General features: G+C 39.6%; 1 protein-coding gene across 2 annotated transcripts; it reads right to left on the bottom strand.

The window, feature by feature from the left end:
- Positions 1-7,641: 7,641 nt before the first annotated feature.
- On the bottom strand, positions 7,642-13,240 carry Cenpw (centromere protein W). 2 transcript variants are annotated; one of them, XM_048425364.3, is made up of 3 exons: positions 12,945-13,240; positions 10,007-10,120; positions 7,642-8,795 (listed from the first exon to the last, which is right to left on the bottom strand). In XM_048425364.3, the coding sequence occupies exons 1-3, from the start codon at positions 13,062-13,064 to the stop codon at positions 8,769-8,771; spliced, it is 261 nt and encodes an 86-aa protein (XP_048281321.1). In that variant the 5' UTR covers positions 13,065-13,240; the 3' UTR covers positions 7,642-8,768. The 2 variants fall into 2 exon arrangements, with proteins under 2 accessions (XP_048281321.1, XP_048281322.1); XM_048425365.3 differs by lacking the exon at positions 7,642-8,795 and having other exon boundaries at positions 10,003-10,080.
- Between the last annotated feature and the right edge of the window lie 1,824 nt (positions 13,241-15,064).

Raw genomic sequence — 15,064 nt, 5'->3', positions numbered from 1 at the left:
CATGTATTTCATGTGTTTTTTCTTTCAATCTTTTTGTTTGTTTGTTTTGTTCTATTCTTCTATGGTTGTTGCTGCCTGTTTCTTTTCTAATGAGAGAAAGAGAGGGTATGACTTTGAGTGGGTCTGGAGAACCTGAGGGGATTAGGAGGAGGGGAAACCATGATCAGAACATTTTTTATGGAAACATTTATCTTAAATAAAAGTTAACTGTATTTTTTAAAAAGTAAGTAAAAATAATTAAATAAACGAAATTTCAAAAATAATCAATTCAACAAACACTAAACTTCATACTCCAAGTATAAGCATCGTGTTTGTGGAGGCCGTCACTGTAATAACCTGCATATCTAAAGCACAACAGGATCTTAATTTTAATTTAATTAATGAATGAAATACTTTTGTTGTGTCTCATTAAGTGATGACTTAGGGGTGAAACAACATACTCATAATGGCCTCAGACAGACACCTTTAGCCAAAAGTCACATGACGGTGGAATCGAGCGATATTTTCCTTAGTTTCTTCCATAACTTCTCAGACAGCTCAATGAGAGCTAGTGTAACTTTTGTCCCAGATCAACACTAGGAACAATGGCTAAGACACTGTCGTCACTAAACCTGTAGTTGATCTTTACGAACAAGAAGTCCCAGATTAGAGTCTTCAATCTTTCAGTAGAGTTTGCAGAACATTATTTGGGAGAGTATATCTGCAAATCCAGGTAGACTTACTTGGTCTCAGAGTGGACTGAGGCTCCCCTTTTCCTGGGTTCTCATTACCTTTTAGTCTTGTCCCCAAAATGAAGTTGTGCCCTGGTCATTTCCTTAGGCAGTAAGTCTTTTCAGCCTTAAACCTTTGGAGGTAACATCAACCCCAAGAGCTCAATCTGGAGAGTGGGTCATTTTTAAACGAAGAAACTGAGTTCAGCTCACTGAACTGCAAGACTCTGGTTGGAACATTTGACTTCATAAATGTTTGTAAAACGCGTTTGGGCAAATGCCTTTTACTGCTGTTAAAGGAGACACTTTTAATACAATTACTCTCTAATTCTTTTGATTTTCCTTTCTTCAGAATAATCTCACTTAACCAGACTCCCAGGCCAGGTCATCACATGAGCGTGTCAGTTTATTTAATGAGAGTACTGGGCTTTTACCAATTGTGCATAAATAATATATTTGTACAAGTGGAAGTGATTTGCAACAAATTTGACTTCTCAAGTTATGCTAAGCTTAACACTGATAAATATTAGTAAAATGCTGGCTGGGATTCAGACCACATTGGTTAAAGCAAACCAGGGTAGCTTTCAGGGGGAGCAGCGGGTTGCTAGTAGCATAAGAAAAGTGCATTAAGTTCATCTAAAATGGAAATCTAGAGCAAAGAGCTTTCCCATCTTCCCCAAAACATATAATATAGGCGTCCTTCTTAACTGCAAGTGAGATTTCCTGCCATATCCACTTAATAGTCTTTTTCTATGAAAAAAAACATCTTGTGAAAAGAGAAACAGTAGAAGTGGCCAGAAGGCTCCGCAGGTACTGTGGTTAGAACACACAGCGTCCCACAGAGGCTCCCGTGTTCACGTGTTTGATAACCTCCTCCCCAGCTGGCGGCGCTGTTTGGGATGGTTCGAAACCCTTTGCGGGGTGGAGACTTGACGGGATCGCTTTGTATTAGACAACCCTGCACCGTTCGCTGTTCTCTGCTTTTGGACTACTGATGCAGTGTGACACATGGTCCCATGCTCTCACTGCCAAGCCATGTCTGGTATCTACCCTCTCTGGAACTGTAAGCCAAAGCAATCACTTCCTCTCTGAAATTGCTTTGGTCAGGGTGTTTTATCACAGCAGAAAAATCCAAACTCGTCTGAGTTTGTTAAGGCACTTACCACCAAGCCCTGCACCTGAGTTCAATCTCCAGAACACGCACGATGGAAGGAGGGAACCAATTCCCTCAACTTGTCCCCTGACCTCCACAAAGACATTATGGCAAGCACCTGCATGTACGTGCATGCGTGTGCTGTAACACACACACATAAACACACTGACACACATACACAGACACACACACACACACACGAGATAAGAAAAGTAGCGAATTCCACAATTTAAAGTAGTAAATTCATAGCTTAAATTTTAATCTTAAAATTTCTCAATGAAGCAATGACTGACTTTTCAAGGTTCTAGAAACATCCACCATTAGTTTTATGCACTGTTATCTATCTGTGTTAGATAACATAGATACATAGAAACATTGATAAGTCTCCTATCACCACCATGCACCTCACAAAGGGGCCTTGAGATTTTGCCTCTTTATTGAGTGCAGTTATCAGTTAATATAGAGTTAAAATAACCAGCTCACTTTTTGGCGTTAATCTTAAAGTATTTTTCAGTCTTAACAAATAAACATTAACAAGATTTATAACTTGCATAATCCAAACGGAAACTGAAGTGTTAATTACTTATCTAAAAAAAAAAAGTTTTGGTTGAGCCATAAAAATACGACATAGCAAATTAGTTCTTCTAAGCTAAGCTCCTTACAATGTATTTAAACACACAACGAGTGGAGCTAATGGTCCTACTTCTTCACTCAGGCTGAAGTCCACATGACATTTGACAATAGAAATTATAAGGAGGGTTTCCTTTCTCTCAAACGGCTATAACTACCTGAATCAGGAATAATATTTTCAAATAGCCCCATAAAAATGTCTAACATCTGAATTCCTTGACTCTCATGTGTATGCACACTCTTACCTTCCTCTTCTGTACCTAGGGTCATGCCTTCCCACCAAGATTAATGAGTATTTCTGTTTTATGTACCCAATGATCTTTGTGCCATACATCACAAAAAGAATGAATCCTAAAAAAAAAAAAAAAAGATAAAATATCGGTTCCTCATAGTGTTTTCTTATTCAAGGATAGAGACATTAAGAAGAGTATATTGTTTTTGTTTTGGTTCTATCTGCAATAGTTGTAATAAAGTCAGTGCAAAAGGATTTATGCCTGGGGACATGTTAACTTTAATTGTTAGCATTGCCATGTACAAAACTATTAAAATGAAGTTGACATGTCATGGTCTTATTTATAAGCCATTAACAACTACCTGGAATTGACATCTATGCTAAAAAAAAAAAATCTCCAAACATGGTCAATCATCTTCTTCAGCAGAATATTTCTAAATGAATATAATAACTCTATCTATGCATGGAGTCATTAGAAGTCAAGTGACAGGTATTTGAATCGCCAAAGAGTGGCAAACAACCAGAAATAACACCAACTTATCATTCAAGCATACCTTTATTCTACTGGGTCAAACATTATAATTACAGTGTTTTGGAGGAAAAGCTAAGTTCTTGTTTTCTTTAAACCAAAAGATGAGATAATTTGTAACACTCAGCCCCTGAGGGTGCTGGAAAGAGCCAAGTTGTAGCTAATTTGGGGTTTAACGTATGGGAGAGCATCCTCTGGCAGTTTCAGAGCCCCCCCCCCACCCCCGAAAGAGTTCTTAAGCAAATGTTTACCTTGTCATCACATGCAACTTGGGAAATAAGTTCTGAGTACTGTATGTTTATGTGCTCCTCAATGTGAGTTATTCACAGTTTCCTCAGCTTGTACTGCAAAGCGGGTTGCTATGAAGTCCTCCAAGGTTCTGCTTGACTTGGCCTTGGAATAGCTTTTCTTGTTATTTACTCTTTGACAGAAGGACTGGAAATCGTCCAGCCTGTGAAACAGGCTTTGCAATATTTGGATGGTGTTCTATGAGGAATGGCCTGCTAGCACACTTCTGACGTATGCAAAACAAGTAAAAAGATGGTTTTCTGGCACAAGTCTTAAAGGTCTATATGTGGTGTGAGGAAGAGCCACAGTCGCAGTCTGGTCCAACTAACTCACACGGGTTATGCCTCACCTTCTACAGGAGACTAATGGCCCTAGAGAAACTGTTTTCTTCCACATGTTCTTCATACCCAGACTATTTTTTAAAAAGATTAAGACTCATATCATAAAAACCAAATAGGCAGTGATACCAGTTGCCGACTAGTACATCTGGAAAAAAAAAAAATGTATAATTGAAGTTTTGAGCTGCATCAGCATAACCTGAGCTCAATTCTATAGAGACTACCTTGGTCCTTTCTTCTCTAATTAAAATGTTGGGAATAAACTGTAGATAAACTATTAAGTAAATTAGGACTATACATCTCATAAAAGCATGCATTCTTGTCTTTAGAGGCTCTCTTAACTATTTTGCTACTGTTTACAAATGGAGGATAAATTGAGGTCTAGGTGGAAGGGCTCTGTTGCTCTCCCCAGTGTACACCCCTAATCCCATATCCCATTAGGGGTGTACACTGCATTCTTTATCCTTGCTCTCTCCCTAAATTCTATAATCTAAAACTATAATACAGTTTGATTGCTTACCTAATGCACAGCAGAATTAATTTGGCTATGAAAATAGAACGTTATTACATTCACCTGAAGATGTGTGCAGGATGAACTAACACACAGAATAAATTAATCTTACGGTGATTTTGTCCAAGGGATCCAGCAGTCCCGGAACCAGGAAGCCCGCAGAATATGAAGCTCTACGTTCCTCTTTTATTTTGCTAGCCAGTGTCACATCATTTTCTATGTGGAGCACTTTCCTGGGGCCACACTATATGACTATGGGACATATGACTATGATTATGTGGCCTTCAGTTTGTCCCAAGAGAAAACTTAAACATTGCAGTGAAACAGCTGAGAACAGACTTAGAGGGAGTTGACAAGTCCACCGGGAGAGTGGCTTCCAGCATAGGTAGTGAAGAACTTTCAAAATTAAAATCACTATGCTTCGTGAGATTTCTTCACACGGAGTTATTCATGAGGCAAGAAATCAGCATAGGCTCAAAAAGAATGAATGACATTATTTCCTGATTAAGTAATTGGAGTTCATTTTGTGATTTAGATTCCCCAAAGAAGTGATCATAAAGATTTGTCTTGTTAAAATTCACTGCAGAGTTTTATTCCACACTGTATGTTACCATAAGAAGGTTATTCATCTGCTCACAGAAAAACAAGCAAACTCATTGTTAGATTTCAGCTCAATGCTGATATGATACAACAGCATCATAGGGTGTCTGTCCAGACTTCGGATTTCAGTTTTAGCACCGCTTGCACTAATTCTAGTGTGCAGTTACACCATGCCTTTCTAACTTGTTAGGAAGCCGTGAAATGAGTGCAAGACAGATAACTTTGTGTTACTAGGATTCTTGGAACAGCACTGTAAAGAAAAAGTTATTGTATAGAAAAGTACAATTTAAGATAGTCCCCTTTGGGGCTGAATATATAAAGAGTCAGATCCTATGTCACAGCATTGTCTAGGTACTAAAAGTAGGATTCCAAAGAACTCTTAGAAAATTGCAAATTGAGCATTAATTTTACCTAGCCTGCACAGATAGTCTTAAGTTTGAGTTCCATTTGGATTGGAGAAATGAGGCTGATGGGAAGTATCTTTTGGTGGGTAAGTTGAGGATCTTTTTCGTACTTACTGCCTGGGACCAGACTGCTCAGGAATGGCTGCTCCATTGGGGCCGCAGGGTAGTAAGTTTTGGCATCAGTGGGCTACCACTGTTAACAGACATGTGAGAGAACAGTGGGAACATGCTAACTGAGTCAGGAATAGGAGGTGCCAGTAAACTGCCTGGATATAGCAAGAGTAATCCCAGTTTTCAAGTGGATTGTGGATTCATTCAAATACTTATAAACAAACATGCTGAGATTAACCTAAGTAAAACAGCCCTAGGTGGAATAAATCAAAGGTTATTTGAAATGAGAAGCTACTACTATTTAGGGCCAACTGATTATGGCTATATTATTGCCATACTGTCCAACTTTTTAAATGAAGCCAGAAATTAAATTTGTATGTGTAATTTAATTTTTAAATAGGACTAATTCAATTTAAAAAAAAAATCCCCTGAAGGCCAAGTACAGTACCTGCCTCTGGTTGGCTCTCTTTACGAGTACAGGCAGTCAGCTGAGCAAAGTCCTCCCGTTAGGCTTTACTATGAGCTATCATGGCCTCGCCTGCACATCTCAGAGTCTTTTACAACTGGCGCCAAACTATCTGTAGTCAGCGCTGCTATTCACTCGAGAGACATTGGTGGCTGTGACACAACAGTCTAGCAGAATTATTACTCTGTTACAATTGCTTATTCTACCAGAATAAGCATGTCAAGACTTACGAGAACTAGCCATTTCTCCTTTCATTACATATTTTTACATTAATTAGAAATGCTTTTATGCTCAATTAAGCATACAAGCCAAAGCGACTCCAACTTTACACAAGATGTATCTTTGATATAATTTTACTTCTAGGAGTTTGCCTTATTATATACACCTTCAAACAAATCAAAAAGAATGGTTTCAGTTTGATTATTAACTATGAAAAACCAGTTTGTCAGTTTGTTTTGGTTTTTGGAGACAGAATTTCTCTGTGTAGCTTTGGTACCTGTCCTGGAACTTGCTCTGTAGACCAGGCTGGCCACGAATTCAGAGAGATCCGCCTTCCTCTGCCTCCCGAGTGCTAAGATTAAAGGCGTGAGCCACCACCGCCCAACTGAAAAGCCAGTTTTAACAGAATAAAAAATTACGGTTTGCCTAGCATCCATGAGAACTTCGCAACAACTACAAATCTACACAATCAAAGAAGGAAAAATTAGAAGTCGAGGGGACAGCGGGGAAAACAAATATATGCTAGAGATGGCTGTTCAGGAGAGCTGTCAGTTTGTTGTAGCATTCTTCTAAAAATAACACATACAACATACATTCTTTGACTCAGAATGACATCAGGACTAATAAACTCAATGTTAGGGCTTTAATACATTTAAATACTCTGTGTTCACGTCTCAAAACTCTACTATCCTCAGCGCTCATGAAGGCCATGGGTGCACACATAAAAAACACATTCTACGACCCATGTGTAACTGGACGGACTGACGCTTTCTCCTCAAGACCCGGAGTTTAAAATCCAAACTCGAGGCTCAGGGTTGCATTAATGTCCGGCATCTGTTTTTATCTGCTGAGCTATCTCACTCACCATGTAAAAACTGTAATGTATGCTAGTAGCCTGGCTGTTCCTTATTTTCAATTCTTGAAAATTATTCATCCATAGACTAGACTACATCTTAATTCTTCAAAATTACTGTAATTTTCCCCCCACAGAATTTGCATTTCCCAAATCTTTGTAATCTGAAGCCGAATAACTTAACATATACCTCACCAGAACTCACCTATATGAACACTCTCATCTTGGACTTCTAACCAGCAGAACTGATAGAAATAAGCTTGCTTATAAGCTCCCTAGTGTATGACGATTTGTAACAGGAGCCCCAATGTAGACAAAAGCCACTGTGCAATGTAAATTAAAACTACACATCTATCAGAACAGCTAAAATTTTAAAAATTAAACCAATAAAACCAAATGCTCATTACAGTGCAAATAAAATTACTTTCATACATTGTTAGTGAAAATATAATAGTATGATCACTCTACCATAGTTCATTTGGTTTGTTTTTCGAAGTTAAACATATACTTGACATTTGACCCATTAATCAAACTTCTAGGCATCTTTTTCAGAAAAAAAAAGAAAACTCATACACATTTAAAAAAAATGTTTACAACTATTTGCAAAAAATTTATTTATAATAATCCTCAAATCAGACAAATTAAAATGTTCTTCAATAAGCAAACCGTTATACAAAGTATGGTACATCCAGACCATTCAGCAGTATCATAACAACTTGAAGAGATCATAAGGATATTACACTGAGTGGAAAAAAAATCTCCCAAGGTTATTTCTTACACGCTCCTATTTACATAATATTCTCAGTGACAAAGCTACAGAGCTGAGAACAGTTGGCTAGGGGTGGTGGTCCAGGAGAGAGCACGGCAACTGGACCTCGAAGACCTCTGTGGTACTGGGGTAGTTCTATACACTGCTTGTAGCAATTCCATGAATCTGCACACATGATAAAATAGCAGAGAGCTACAGAGACACCAATTACCAAATCCTGCTTTTGATATATGACACTATATGTTAGATGTAACCACTGCAGAAACGTGTCTAGTGTAGTCTATATGTTTATATTAGCTTTGCAACTTTATACACAATCTGTAATTATCTCAGAACAAAATTTAGAAGTAAATATTGAATAATATACAATAAGCTTCCAAATAACTGCTGTGGGGAAATGTCTCATCTATCAAAGCCCATGATTTGAAGAAAGTAGGTCAGCTGTTCCAAAACTTTTTGTTCATGGTTTATAGAGAGAAACATGTTTGTAAAAACCTTGGCTAATGCTTACAATCTTCTAGCTGAGAAATTTTACTGTTACTATTAATAAAAAACAAAATTAGACAGAAATGCTTTGTGAATACATCAAAAATAAACACATTTAAAACATATCTATATTTTAATGTATACTGTATACTATTTTCTCTCAGAAATTAAATTCACTGCATAATTCTGGCTAAATCCAAAGACATAAGCTTAAGTCTAAGGAGGATATTTCTTGAAGCTATCAGTACAGTATGATTTCATTTTTGATATACTTAGCACAATAGCAGACAAAGAAGAAAATTGAGAAGTCATTTAAAATGAAAAGAAAATTCCTGAAAGTAAAATTCACACATTGCTCATATAGTCAGTGTTTTAATAATCCACCACATAAACTGACACATACAAAAATGTCTTAATGATCTGTTACCACTTAAATTAACACATATAATTCTTGAACATGCGTTGACTTCTAACCTCTGCTCTTCTTCAGAATTAGCTGTAAGAGGAAATGAAGATACATGTTATACCTATGGGAAATAAGTACCTGGTGAGCTGCAATATAAATACTTCAGTTTCCTCAGTGAATAGGAACATCCATAGATTATGAAACCTAGAGTGGAGTCACTTTCCTTTACGAACCTTGCAAATTACAATCAAAGTATCAAAACTGTTGATTTCAAAATAATGATCTAGGGTATTAAAAATATTTTTAAACTCAAAAAAACCCTATAAAGTAGTATAAATCCATTGCAACACAAAAACCTCACAATTAAGCTGGAATTATATCAGCTAGAGGTCAGGACTGGTCATCTTACACTGAATAATTTGTTTCATATACAATTTTCAAAACATTAAATATTGCAGAAATATCACAAAGGGAAATATTTAGTCATAAAAAATGCTGGGAGGATGAGGCCTAAATTATCTCCAAAAATGTAAATAAAAACAACTGTTTACAGGAATTTAGCTACTACAATTTAAAGAAAAAAGGCCTCGGGCCCCATGGGTTGGCTCAGTGTGTACCAACACTAAGTGCTAAGTCAAACAACCTGAGTTTGACCCCACAAGATAGAGAACCAATTGACAAAAGTTGCCCCAACCTCCACAGGTATGCTGTGACAGCTGCACACATGTACACATACATACACACAATGCACACGCAATAGATGCATAACAAAGGCAATAAAACAGTAGAAAAACAAAAGTCTAAATTTACAACACTTACATATGCTTTTCATGCTCTTAATTATTGTGTTACTTTCAGAAAAATACTTATTTGGACTTGAATAGTTGTGGTGTTTCTTGCTGAAGAGAATTTAAGAGTCCCATAAAACTGTTGGGGCATAGACAGTGCCTTGGCTGTCTATAACAAGTAGGTTTGTGACTCAACAGAGCACCGCTCTGTGCAAAGCAGTATTAATAAGAGAACTACAAAATCATGTGCTTCATAAGTTTAGAAAATGCCGATATGTTCCGTATTTAAATACATTTCCAAAATGTTGTTAAACAAAAGTCAACAATCCTCTTTACTGGTACATTTCTCATAGTCTTTTCTAACATTCTCTAACTACCATTCAGCTCTTCTTGCACAATGTCAGGTTATAGTCATTTCCAAATAAAAATCTTTAAAAAGTATTTGAATCAAAAATGATAGCCATGGTAGTAACTTAAAGGTTAACTTGCTTAAACAAAGAATTCATGTTTTACCTTTGCAGCAGCCAGTATATGATCCTTTTTGATAACTTTAGATTTACTTTCACAAGCATTTGTCCTGGACTCTTCTGCCAATCGATGTACAAAGAGTAAGCAGTTCAAATGAATCTTTAAAAGCAGAGCACATGTATCATTAGATAATATTTAAGTTAAATACATATGAACCATTTTAACATATATTTTTATAGACAATACAAATGATGTATCTTCAGGAAATTTGTTACTCAGAACTTTCTCATCCACAGCTTCTTCCACGTGTGAGGGTGCTACTCACATCAGCTGAAAAGTATCTTTCACAATTTTATTTCTTTTATTATTTACATGAGTTACCAAGTATTCTAAACAATAACCTGACTCAGAAGATTCAGGGCACTGTGTTAAACAAAGAAGACAAAGGCTCCTGACTGTAATGTCCCAGACTACTGGGACAATCACCCCATAAAGCTGCATGGTATGCTGGGAGACATCATCAGAAACGAACAACGCCGGGAACAGCGATAGCATCTCAGTAACTAACTGGTATGGTATTCAGAAAAAAAAGAAGAAAACATACCGCTTGAAGTGGAAAGAACTATGGGTGACGTGGATTACTTTATTGGGTAAGATTATGACGTCAATGGAAAGCAGAAAACAGTAAGCAGAGAAATGGCATCAATTAACAAAAGACTAAACAGGAACTGTTTAACAAAAGTCACTGAAGACAAACCTATCACCTGGGAGCAACAAAGGACCAAAGGAACTTCCCTTCTCCCACTGCCAAGACTGGTGTTCCAACGGTGCTGCTTTCTGCCCCACCAGAGTCCATAGAACCACAGGTCACTCAAGGGCAGAAAAAAGGGATGGTGGAGAGGCACTGGCTATTTGAAAAATGTCTGCCAACCTCTGGATACACCTAGTCAGGGGATTTCCTTCCATACTAAGATCTAACCCAAAAAAAAAAAAGACAAAAACAGAATAGAAAGTGTATTAAAAGGGAAGCCCAGTTCATTTACTCTACTTTAACCAGCACCAAAGAGCAGTGAGGGGAAATAAAACAAAACAGCCATGTTGCCTTTTCTAAGAGAATATGAGAAAGGAAAAAACTAACAGTAGAAACAAGGTCTCTTTTAAGGTTCATGGGCAGTTCCTAGAACATGATATAGTACTGACACTGAGCCTTCTGCACCCTTCAAATTGCGGGGGAGGGGCATATATTTTGGCTCTAGAGACCAAAAATGTAAAAAGTAGACAATTTTATAATAGTGAAGAAAAACAGTATCTGGGGACGCGGCTCAGTGGTTAAGAGCACTGGCTGCCCTTCTGCAGGCTTCTAAGAAGCATCCACTGTAAGGCACTCCACAACCACCTGGAATTCAACATACAAGGGATCTCACGTCTTTTGGCTTCTGCACTTGGATCTTCATTCACAAATACTCATAAATAAGAATGATTTTAAGGCCTTCTTCCATAGCCACACTGATGAATATCTTGCATATCACCATAGAACCTTCATCTGGCGATGGATGGAGATAGTAACAGAGACCCACATTGGAACACTGGACTGAGCTCCCAAGGTCCAAATGAGGAACAGAAGGAGGGAGAACGTGAGCAAGGAAGTCAAGACCACGAGGGGTCCGTCCACTCACTGAGACGGTGGGACTGATCTAATGGGAGCTCACCAAGGCCAGCTGGACTGGGACTGAACGAGCATGTGATCAAACCAGACTCTCTGAATGTGGCTGACAATGAGGGCAAACCGAGAAGCCAATGATAATGACTCCAGGTTTTGATTCTACTGCATGTACTGACTTTTTGGGAGCCTAGTCTGTCTAGATGCTCACCTTTCTAGACCTGGATGAAGGGGGGAGGGCCTTGGACTTCCCACAGGGCACGACACCCTGACTTCTCTTAGGACTGGAGAGGGAGGGGAGGGGAAAGGGGTGGAGTGGGAGTGAAATGGAGGGATGGGAGGAGGCGTAAATTTTTAATAAATTAAAAAAAAGTTTTAAAAGTCTGGCACTGAGATACAAAGCCAGGTGGATCCCTGAGTTGAAGACCAGCCTGGTCTACACAGTGAATTCCAGGCCGGTCGGTGCTACAAAGGGAAGTTCTGTCTCAAGGAAAAGAAAACAGAAACCCTGGATGAAGTCAATAGCCAGGAAGACGGGAAAATAACTCCAGTTCTGCACCTTATTCTGGAAAAGAAGCATGCCTTTTCAGAACAGAGGGCAAAGCAGTGCTCGGGTGATTCCACCTGGGGACATAATGTTCCCACGCTGAATCTATGTCGAGGCAGAAACTGACAGTTGCTTGACTGGGGCCAATTACTGGAAAGCATTTTGTTTCGGGCAAGTATGAGTTTGACAAACAGTATTGAGAGGTTAAAAACTTTAAGAGTGCTCTATTGTCTGTCTAGGAAAATGAATCCAGCCGCTACATGATCACTTTTGAAGGCAGACCTTTAGTAAGGAACCTAGTGCAGCAGTTGACAGTGTGATGTATTCGGTCCTATCATATCAGAGATAGGGGAGGCAGGAGGCCAAATCTGTCTTTAAACGATTCACCTGAGATATACAAGAGGTAGGTAGGTAGGTAAATTGATAGATAGGGATATATACATATAGACACACACATGACAGATAGACATATAGATACATACATTACATATATTACACATGTTAATCACGACGCCAGAGTTCTGAATGAAGCGCTATTTCTGGAAACAATAAGGGGCAGGGTTTCCGCTGAAGGGTCAGTGTTCTGGTTGACAGTCTTCCCTTAAAAGTTTCCGGGTCTTCCGCAGTCCAGTCCCTTCGACCCCCGCACCACGCATCCCACTCCCCCACCCCACCCCCGATCCCGGGACGCCGTCCGCCCTATCTACCGGGCCTGAAGAGACGCAGGCCGGGCCTGTCCCGGACCTGTCCCGGGCCTGGCAAGGAGCGCCACTCACCAGGAGGTCGCAGCCGGTCTCCAGACGAAGGTGCGGCTTCTTCTGCTTGAAAGTGCGCCTGAGGAAGGCGCGGGGCGCCTTGCGCTTGATCCGCTGCGAGACGGTGGTGGAGAGCGCCATCTCCGCGGCTAGTCGCGCTGGCTCGCTGCAGTCCGGCCTCCCGCGGTGGACGGATGGCTCAGCGGCCGACGGACTGCGGGGGCGACCTCACCCGGGAGAACACAACGACTTTCCTCCCAGATCCCAGGCCGGCCCTCGGTTTGAATCTGCCGCCAGGCAACGCGTTGGCGCACGGCAGTGACGTCACCGGCAAGCCACACCTACACCGCCGGAAGCGCGGGCTGGGGGGAGGCGGAGCGCGCTCTTTCCTTAGAGGGCTCGGGCTTGCTTTGCCATCTTGTTACTGTTCTCCGTGGAGCTCTGCTCCCACGCTTGGTTTCATAGAAAGGATGGGAAATTGTGGCGTCATTTGATATGCCCAACAGGAGCTCCATGTGTTGTCCAAGCTCACAATTTAGCAACTGGATTCCAAAGGACTAGAAAGTAAATGAAAGATATTTGTGTCTTATCAGAATTCCTTAAACTCTGATGTCTTACTCGCAAGGCCTGATTTTCTGATATTAAACAGCAAGTAACTGACACTTTTACATAATTGCATTTAGTTTTGCATGAGGTTTTTTTCTCAAATCACATTTGCTTCACAAATGTCTGCCCTTTGAGGCTCTGTTCCTTAACTTCCCTTTAACTTTCAAATATACTTTGTTTCTTTTTATTGAAAATAGAGGTTTTTTTCATGAACTATATTCTTATTACTATTTTCCCTCCCCCTCCTCCAAGATCCTTTCCCCTTCCCCACCTATCCAAATATACTCCCCTTACTGTCTCTCCTTGAAAACAAAGAGAAATCTAAAGAATAGTGATAGAATAAAATAGGGCAAAACAAAAGATATCAGAAGAGGGAAAAACAAACAGATTAAAAAGAGCCAAAGAATAGCACAAAAAGGCATATAGATGCAGAGATACATGTTTGCACATAGAAATCCAAAATCCATAGAAAACACAAAAGTGGAAGCCATAATATATATGCAAAGAAAAAATAATTTTTTAAAAAATATGCCCTGAAAAAGTATTATGAAACAAAGAATCTGCAAAGATGCCATTGAGTTCTTGTTGGGTTGGTCATCCACTGCTGGAATGGGGCCTGTCTTTAAGAGGTTTGTGTCCTCATTAAAACACTGTTAGAGAAAACAAATGTCTTCATTTGCAAGTGATTATCACTTGGAAATACCTTCTAGGTTAAGGATGGGGAGGACTTCTCCTTTCAGTGCTGGTACCCCATCTGACACAAACCCATGCTGGCCCTATGCTTGCTGCCACAGTCTCTGAGTTCATATGTGTGTTAGTCCTTCTGTGTTTCAAAGCCTTATTTCCTTGCTGCCTTTCATCCCCTCTAACTTGCACAATGTCTGCTTCCTTTTCCTTGGGGTTCCTGGGAAGAGAGGGATTTGATGGAGACATTCCATTTGAGAACTGAGTGTTCCAAGGTCTCTCACACTCTGCACCTTGTCCAGCTGTGGGTCTCTGTATTTGTTCCCATCTATAGCAGGAGGAAGCTTCTCTGATGATGATTGAGCGAGGCACTGATCTATGAATATAGCAGAATGTCATTAAGAGTTACTTTATGGCTATGTTTCTTAGCAGAGCAATAGTATTTCTTTCATTTTAGGTCCTGTCTAGTCTCGGGTTCTTTGTTGGTGATGGGTTTTATCTCACAGATTGGGCCTTAAGTCTGATAAGCTATTAGTTGGTTCCTCCCGCAACCTTTGTCACCATTGCACTAGTATGTCTTACAGGAAGATCATCCTTGTAGGCTGAAGAGTTTGAGGCTGGGTACAAACTTTCTTCTTCAGTAGTAAGCAAAGTACCCTGCAGTACCATGAACGCTAGTGTGTAGAGATAAAGGCTCTAGTCGGTACCAGCTCAACTTTAATGAGTTGTGTAGGTGTTATCTTTGGCGCTAGTGGATTACCATCAGTTTGTGGAACAACCAATAGCCTTGGCTGTGTTTTAGGGGGTACCCATGGGGCCTCTTTGACCAATATTTGATTAGATGTAACTCA

This window comes from Myodes glareolus, chromosome 1 (assembly GCF_982192425.1).
Source record: "Myodes glareolus chromosome 1, mMyoGla1.1, whole genome shotgun sequence".
NCBI lineage: Eukaryota > Metazoa > Chordata > Mammalia > Rodentia > Cricetidae > Myodes > Myodes glareolus.
This window is presented reverse-complemented; position numbering and strand designations above follow the sequence as displayed.